The sequence below is a fragment of the Pollicipes pollicipes genome, unplaced genomic scaffold, assembly GCF_011947565.3.
Source record: "Pollicipes pollicipes isolate AB1234 unplaced genomic scaffold, Ppol_2.1 Scaffold_4002;HRSCAF=4701_pilon_pilon_pilon, whole genome shotgun sequence".
Lineage (NCBI taxonomy): Eukaryota > Metazoa > Arthropoda > Thecostraca > Pollicipedomorpha > Pollicipedidae > Pollicipes > Pollicipes pollicipes.
In genome coordinates, this window is record NW_023596420.1 from 6,010,081 (window position 1) to 6,019,003 (window position 8,923).

Sequence of the window (8,923 nt, forward strand, 5' to 3'; positions counted from 1 at the left end):
CAAACGGTGAAGTGTCGGTGAGGGGTCCGTTAGCTGCATTATCAGCGGCCCCGCATCGGTCCGGATGCTCACAGTGGCAAACGGTGAAGTGTCGGTGAGGGGTCCGTTAGCTGCATTATCAGCGGCCCCGCGGCGGTCCGGATGCTCACAGTGGCAAACGGTGAAGTGTTGGTGGGGGTCCATTAGCTGCATTATCAGCGGCCCCGCGGCGGTCCGGGTGCTCACAGTGACAAACGGTGAAGTGTCGGTGAGGGGTCCATTAGCTGGATAGGAACGGAAATGGAACTGGAAATGTGAGGGGGCCTCCTGCGCTGATCGGTTTCCTCCGGCAGTGACATGCGACACGAGACAAACGACAAGGGTCCACAATGGAACAATGGAGGGCCCCTTTATCAGCTAGGACAACTGGTAACGAGCGGGGCCCTCTGTCCGATTTTGACCAGGGACTTGATAAGCTAAGGTTCCTGTGTTAACTAAGGTCCCTGTGTCAATTTTTGGACTCTCTCGTGGCATCAGTGAGGAAACCCATGTCCGAGGCATATCATTGAGGATCTCCGGGTCAACCTGGGTGCAGTCATGTGTTATGGGGTTCTGAGAAGGACTGGATTACATTTGGCTATCAGCCTCCCGGTTAGCGCAATTGGAAGGGCACTGGACTTGCCCTCGGAACGCCGCGGTTCAAATCCCAGCGATTCCAATGAAAGAATTCGTGTTGTGACGTGTACGTGGTTGAACCCTAGGCATTATGCAGTCCTTCTCGGTCGGGGCTCCATAACACCTGACAACCCTCGGAGAGTTGCCTGTGGAAAAGCTGTGTATATACTAACGCGCCAGATGATGACAACAGTCCGATCAATGTCATCCAGGATCTTAAGTAGCACCATTCGTGCACGTTTTTTGTGGGATGGATTTGAAACACCGCGTGGAGGAATATCCAATGGTATGCTCCTATTTTTTCTGCCATATTTTGGGTCAACAGATTCCATGGCATGAAAAGGTCCACCCATGCGCGGCGGAGATCGTCGCCAATCACCAGCAATGAAATGGTTGAACAAAAACTCGCCGTCAGGGTGACGATGGGCCCGAAGCGCGCCTGCTGTTCATGGTGCTCGGGTCGCTGCAGCCGGCGCGCCCCAGCGCGGGCACTTCCGGCGAAACGTGGGCCGGGCACACACCCGGCCATCCGGTGATGACTGGATGCCGCTCGTGTCATAAAACGGGCCACCTCCGCCCCACCAGCGTCACTGCTGCGCCATGGCGTCCCTCGTCCGCCTCGCCGTGCTGCTGCTCGCGCTCACCGCACTCTCCGAGGCCGCCCGTAAGCGGCGCCGTGTCCGGCCTCTCGCTGTGCAGCAGCTCGGGCCGGTCTACCGCCTGGTCGGGCCGGTCCACCAGCCTGGTCTACGGCTGGTCTACCACCTGCTGCTGGTCTTGGCTCGTTTGTGTGGTGCTAATCTCTACAGAGTTAGTCAGGGGCGCCCGCAGGATCTGACAAGGGAGGCGGTGAGGAACATGGGTTTTTTTGCGGAAAGCTCAGTGTAGCGCGGCGCAATTTCGTGTAATTTCTTCCATGATGTAACAAAACATCTTTTTTGCTCTCTGTGTATTGAACTGTACGTGTCTGCTTGTAAGCTCAGGTGTCAACTTTTATTTGCACGCGTATTAATCACGTCTTATTTTGATAGGGATAGGTACACGTGGCCCGGAGGCTATATGTGTCTAGGGGATTTGGCCCACGCATTTTGCCTGAATGGATAGAGACGTGAGCTTTGCCGTAATGCTCGGCAAGTCCATCTCGCCCTCTGACGTCACCTAATTTTTGTGTGACCAATGCGCTGGGCCTTAGGCTATCCCAGGCGCTGCAGGCGCCTAAAGCGACTCAGACCTGCCCCGCCACCAGCGGGTGAATCTGACGCCCTAATTCTGCCCCGCCACCAGCGGTGAATCGGACGCCCCATAACCTCTGCCCCGCCACCAGAGGATGAATCTGACGCCCCTTAATCTGCCCGCCACCAGCGGGTGAATCTGACGCCCCGTAACCTGCCCGCCACCAGAGGATGAGTCTGACGCCCCTTAATCTGCCCCGCCACCAGCGGGTGAGTCTGATGCCCCGTAACCTGCCCCGCCACCAGCGGATGAGTCTGACGCCCCGTAACCTGCCCCGCTACCAGAGGATGAATATGACGCCCCTTAATCTGCCCCGCCACCAGCGGGTGAATCTGACGCCCCTTAACCTGCCCCGTCACCAGCAGGTGAATCTGACGCCCCTTAACCTGTCCCACCAACAGCGGGTGAATCGGGCCCCTCGCAAGGTGGGTTCGAGTCGGCTTACGAGCTCGCTATTTGCCTCTGAATGGGACAGGCGGCGGCTGATGTTGGTTATAGAGGTGGCCTGCGGCAGAGTCAGCTGAAGCCGTCGTACGGTTTTGAAGGATCGGCGTACGTCTGTTCATTGCACTTCGGTGATCTAAAATGCCAGCAGTCTCCCTCCCATCGGCAACCGATCAAGTCGAGCACATAAGGTGAGCTTATGGCGCCTTATCTGACGTCAACATTGAGCTTCCGGCGGCGGAAACTGTCGGCTAAATACAAGCCGCCTACAACGTACTCGGTATACCGGCTCTAACATCGCCTTATGATGACCAGCGTCACCACTACGGAGTTCAGCTGTTGGGTAACCTGTTTGTACCCATGTGGAATGAGTGACGGGATGGGATGGGTACCGATCTACTCTATATCACGGGCTGCAAGTAGGGTAAGGCCTTCATGAAACGATGGGTTTGAAGTTTACTGAACACTGAACAACGGTTTTCGTGCTTCTTTAAGCCACAGATTCCTTAATTTTTACTACTTTTGCCATTTTGAGCCAGAAAGGGCAAAATTGGATGAGAACCTCCTGCAAACATGGCATAACGAAGACCTAAACATGCATGGTTAGCGGGTGGATTTAGATACAGCCTCATTGGTGCGCATATATCATGTAAGGGAAATTTAACCTCTGGAGGCGTCTGAGTCACCGAACTTTTGGGAGCTTTTTGATTTTTTGAGAGCTTTTGGAAAAGCTGTCTTCCTCCTGGAAATGGCGGAGGTTTCTCTGGAATCGAAGGCCCGGTCATTTTGGAGTGTCCATAGGTGCCCATAGGACTCCCAAAACAAAAACAGGATACCAAGCTCCAAAAACACCCTCCCCCCAAAAGTAGGCCTGACCCCTTGACTGACACGGCCCACTATCACCCGATTTGGCTTCCTGCTGAGCAGAACCCTGGCCGCGACACCGGGCACCATCGGCGCCGAATGGTACCCACTGCTGTGCTGGGTATCCAGCCATATCCAGCAATCCCCAGTGTGCCTGACTTCGCCCACTGCTCTCTAGGTGGGGGTGGGGTCTCCGGACAGCTCTCCAGCCGTCGTTTGTACCGACAGGAAGGGGGAAGGGCGGGGGCAGCGCACGTCGCGGGCGCGGCGGAGGTGGAGGTGGCAGGAACGGCCCGCACCCTGACATGGCCGAGGATTTCGACCTGCAGGCGGCCGGCTGTCTCCCCGAAAACTTCAACGAGCCCGATATGAGTGCCTGCAAACGCGACGGCGCAGGCCGCCGGCACCGGCATGAAGGGTCTGCTGGAGTGCATGGCTGAGAGGTGAGGGCCTGCTGCAGTGCATGACTGAGAGATGAGGGCCTGTTGCAGTGCATGGCTGAGAAATGAGGGTCTGCTGCAGTGCATGATTGAAAAGTGAGGGTCTGCTGCAGTGCATGGCCGAGAAGTGAGGGTCTGCTGCGGTGCATGGCTGAGAGGTGAGGGACTGCTGCAGTGCAATGGCTGAGAGGTGAGGGCGAACTACGCAGTGCCTAATACGATGTCAGTACTTACGCTCTACCCTGGTAAAGTAGCAACAGGAGATACATTTGTTTTATGAAAGGCTTAGGGTGAATTGCGATAGTTACATAGGCAATCACAAATTTAGGTAAGATGAAGGGATTGAGTGCGTTGAAATGCATACAAATGCATGCGTTGCGTATGGTTGAATGCACACGTTGAATCGTCACAAACAAGCTTATTCACAATCAAGGGCTTTCCGATGGGAGTTTACTGTCACCCCTACTGAAGATTTTCAAAATATTTTCTGAAAGTAGCACAGCTGTGGTTAATTGAATGGCGGATCTTTTCCTTTACAAGATATAAATGTACCTTGTGATGTCAGTTGTTCAGTGCATTAGTGAGGAACATTAGTCACATAGATAAGACAGTAGTAGTGGCCTTAGTTCTCTTAGTTCTCCTGTTTTCCCGAGGAATAAAGCTAATACTACTGTCCTACCTTGTAATATAACTGACCTGTGGTAGATCAAGGTCAGGCCGTGGTTGTCAGCGAAGGCAATTTCTGGGCAGCTGTTTGATACCATGCAAAAACGGAGAATTAGACGAAGCTATACATCTCTGAAATACTTTTTACGGCAATTAAACCGAATGAAGAATTACCACAAATTTCAATGACCTTGGACTTGGTGGGAAGGTCAGACCGTGCTCAAAAACAACCTGATTTTTTGGTGGAGAGTCCACCTTATGGTGCAGTTTCTGATGCTTACTTCGACTTGTTAATGACAAGGACCGCAGCAAAAATCTTCCATGGACCCCTTAAAATCAGAGTAGGTCACTTGCTAAAATTATGCGAATAGATATTTTCTTTGTGGGAGCATGTCACCTAGCGTAAGGCTGACGCTTATTGAAATTTCTAAATCAAACAATCTAGTAGGTTTTGGATCACCATAGCTTTCTCAAGGTCAAACTAGGTCCGTAACCTAACAGGAACAGCAGTAATCTTTATCTTACAACAGATAAATAGGCTCAAGGTGGTTCCATGGGATGTGTGGGTGCACTTTGGACCCTAGTCCCGAATTTGACCCCTTGTTTGACCTTATTCTACATGAAGTTCATGACTCAAAAACCTAAAATTTTGGATATAAGTGAGTTCACACGTAGGCAAATCTATACTGTGAATTAAATGCCTAGGCTCAAGGCAACTGCATGAGGAGGGCTGGGGCACTTATGACACCAATCTGGATGTTTACCTATTGGACTTTATTCGACCCAAGGGGATGACCTAGAAATCTCAAATATTACCAAAATTGAGGTCACTTAAAGCCTGACCGGTCCTGTGAATTTTGTGTCTCCATATAGCATGGTCTTTGAGATCTCAGGGGTAAAATTTACGGCCCCCACTCAACCAAAGGGTATTTAGACGGCCACCGGGCGCATATGTAACGGTATGTTCCACCTTTGAAGATACTGAGGCAAGCATCAGATATGGTGGGAAAATCTTACTCGCAACTATTGGCATGCTCATAGATGCGAAAGACTGCTCTATATAACACTAGTTCACTACTTATCAATTATATTCTTGAAAACGTCATCGTTTGATTGCATCAAGGACTTTTTCATGACGTCAGAGTTGCTGCCAGGCTGACCGTGTCAGAATTGCCACCGTACTGAACTGGTTTTGTAATGCTGCAACTTGCCGCCTGGTGGCTTGTTGATTCATGCGTGTGCAATAAGCCGACAATCGTTAACACGCGCCCGGGTGGCCGGCTAGATACCCCGCTCGGGTGGGGGTCAATTTGACCCCCCTGAGATCTCGGGAACTAAGAAAGCCAGAAGCACCAAATTTACAGGGTGTCTTGACCTGTACGTGATCTCACCTAAGTCAAATTTTGAGCTTCCTAGGTCATGACTTTCGGGTCAAATAAGGTCCAAAAATGTCAGATTCCAGGTTGGTCTCCAAAGTGCCCCCAGAACTTAGGCAACTGTTTCTAAACAAAAGTTCAAAAACCCATTTGAGGTCATTGACCTCGTTTGACCTTTTGAAGGTCAAGGTGACCAAAATCATACAAGTCTGCTCTGAGTTTTGCATTTGAACAAGCGACAAAGAATACGGTAGACAATATGCTCCTGAAAACAAAACGTCGACCCGGGTCATCTTAGATCAGTGACGTTTTCTGACCTCAAAGAAGTCAATGGAAGATGTATAATGCGGCTCCTGCTGTCAATAAATTCGAAATGAGCGCCACAAACTATCCCATACAGCAAGCCCTTGAGTAATAGATCAGGTCGGTTGTGACCTTGGTGTGACCTTCATACCTGACCTTAGGTTAACGTTATTTGCTCATTCAATATTTGTGATGCCTGTGAAAGCATCTCAGAGATGTATGGCCTCGTCAAGCACTCCGTTGTTGTATCAGATTGGACGGTTCCCTAGAATTGTCTTCGCTGAAATAATGGCCTGACTTTGACCTGCCATAGATCAGTGACCTTACAAGGTACACCTAAGTTTTGCGACGTCAAGCGATCCGCTATTAAATTTGCTACATGTATGCAAAATTTGATGCGACTACACCGCGCCGTTCGGAAACCATTCTGGAAAAACCTTCGGGGTCAAGTTGACCCCACCCGAGCGCGTGTTAGGTGCACTTGTTTTGGCCCTTTCTCGTGGCATCGTAGTTTTGTTTCAGTATCGCATGTTTTTAACATGCATTTGCATTCTTGTCTACAGTGCCTGTTGTAAGTAATTCAATTCCCAGGCCCATGCCGGTCATGCTACTAAAATTGCCTAAATGCCTGTATTGCGTAACACAAAACGCTGTTTTTGACTGAGACTTATATTTATCGCGTTGAGCTAGTTAAAAGCCAGCTGCTTTGTTTTATGCAACGATTTACGTTAACGCTGGCGTCCTCAAGATACGAATAAAGTAATGGTCAAATTTGTCTTGACCTCGCACAGAATATAGGCATCGAGAAGGCGCAATTCATGTTACGTTTCTATGACGCCACGCGTCTGTGGGTAACTTCCAAGTAGGAAGCACAAATTAGTAGGTTCAAGTTTGTGTGCGCCTAGTTCAGAAACAAGAGCATTTGAGACCTTGAAAGGGTATGATCGAAAGCTGCAGGGAATAACCTCAAAAGGGCTATTTCAGTTTAAGCCGCACGTAAGTGTGGAGTACGTTTAAGACAAGCTCCCTCTCCAGCCCCTTTAAGGCAACCTGACTGCGCACCTGCCACATGCATGCGCTGAAAGGGGAGGTGAAAGGGGTTTTGAATGAAGTGGGGGTGGTGTCTGATTTGTAGCCTGTCTGGCTGTCTGATATACATCCTGAGCATTGAGCCGCCTATATATTTGCCTCCTGATCACCTCGCTCCTGTCTGAAAGCTGTTTTCTCTCGCTTCAGCCTTAACCTTGTGGACGACCAGGGCCTGAACGAAAGCGCCCAGGACGAGCTGCTGGCCTCGGTCTCGTCCGACAGCCAGTGGCAGGAGGCGCAGCGCCAGCATCTTCAGCTGTGCGAGGAGATGATGAGCCCCAACCTAACGGTGGCACAGCAGGGCGTCTACTTCTTGTCCTGCTGGCACAGCCTCAGCGTTCTCGAGTGCAAGCGGACGAAGATGGAGGAGCTCGGTGCGTCCGTGGACGCCGAGAACGGCGGCGATGTGGGCCAGGCGCTCGTGTATATGGCCGAGAGCCTCTGCCTAAAAACCTGAGGAGCGAGGATGAAAAGCTGGCGTTTAGGACCTGTATGGAGGGGACTGATCTGGACTTCGGCAAACTGAAGGATGGCTTCAAGTACGTTGCCGCCTACCTGTCGGCCGTCCAGAGCGGCAACAACAGTGTGGAGCCGCCGTCAGCCGAACAGGTGGCCGACATGGGCACGCAGATGGACCTGCTGAAGGAGACGGTCACGTGCAGCATGGAAGCGGTCGGCATGGCCGACGGCGGCGAAGCCAACTTCGACGCTATGCGCGTCAACATGGAGGGCTTGGATGCGCCTGAGTGGATGAAGCAGGCTGGTCGGGCCATCATCGACGAGTGTGCCAGCCAAGGGGACACCAGCATGAACGGCTTCCAAACTTGCTACACCGAGTCCTCCGCCTACGCTTGCACCTCGGCCAAGGCGCACAAATTGGCCCTCATGGAGTCGGGTCAGCGCCCCGCCGGCGGCGGCGGCGGTGGACGCAGGAACAGAAGGAAGAACCGCAAGAACGGGAATCGCGGCTAGACTCCGGCTCCAGTCCCCTGGACGACAACGCCAACTGCTTACCACAGACGGCGCAGCATCCGACGACCGACCGACCAAAAACCTTTGCGTGCGACAATGTTACTGTTCCAGTGCCTGCACATGCACAATTGCGGCATGATAATGGGTTGATGCACTTATTGTTCATGACTAGATAAATTCGCTTTTCTAGCAAACCAAGGCAATGACAAACTGAAATATCTCGACCACCTTCTGAAAGCACACCGGTTCGAATACAAATACATCGTGGCAACGTCTCTCTCGTGCCTTTCATGGTACCTATGAAGAAGGAAAAAATTACAAGAGTTTATATCTTTAACACCGTCTTACAGGAAGGGGCCCTGAGTGACCCAGAAAACACCAGATGGGAGCAGAGATGAACGTTACCACCATGTTGATATCACAAGATCTTATCAGTAGGACAAAAAACATTTAAACACATTCGACCGGCTTCGTGCGTTAATCGTGACTCCTGACGTAGAGTTTTCGTGGGATATTAAGACGAGTTCACCGATGAGCGTCAGCGCAATTGTCATGGATGAACGTGGGCTAGGCTATGAAGCTGACCGGTTTCGTTGCACCGATGGAGCTTGCACCAGTGCAGCGAACATACATTTCCGAACGGAGGAAGACCACATCTTAGATGCATTGCTGACACAAAATTCAAAACGCTATGCATAAATATGCCAAATCTATAGGAACAATGCTACATTCACAAGAGCAAGCAATACATTTTACGAGTGCTCTCACTCATCTGGTATTACGTTCGATACGTTAGTGAGACACTCGTGTTCGATTGCAACACCGAGCTCCGGTTCTGTCTAAAGCGTGCTTGCATGTCACACACCACCCGCTGGGTCCGCC

The 8,923-nt window shown here is 51.2% G+C and overlaps 1 protein-coding gene across 1 annotated transcript; it reads left to right on the top strand.

The window, feature by feature from the left end:
* The first annotated feature begins 3,583 nt into the window (after positions 1-3,583).
* Positions 3,584-7,526, top strand: LOC119093460 (uncharacterized). Its single transcript, XM_037216414.1, has 2 exons — positions 3,584-3,638; positions 7,217-7,526. Exons 1-2 carry the CDS (start codon positions 3,607-3,609, stop codon positions 7,524-7,526), a joined length of 342 nt encoding a protein of 113 aa, XP_037072309.1. The 5' UTR covers positions 3,584-3,606.
* The last annotated feature ends 1,397 nt before the right edge of the window (positions 7,527-8,923 follow it).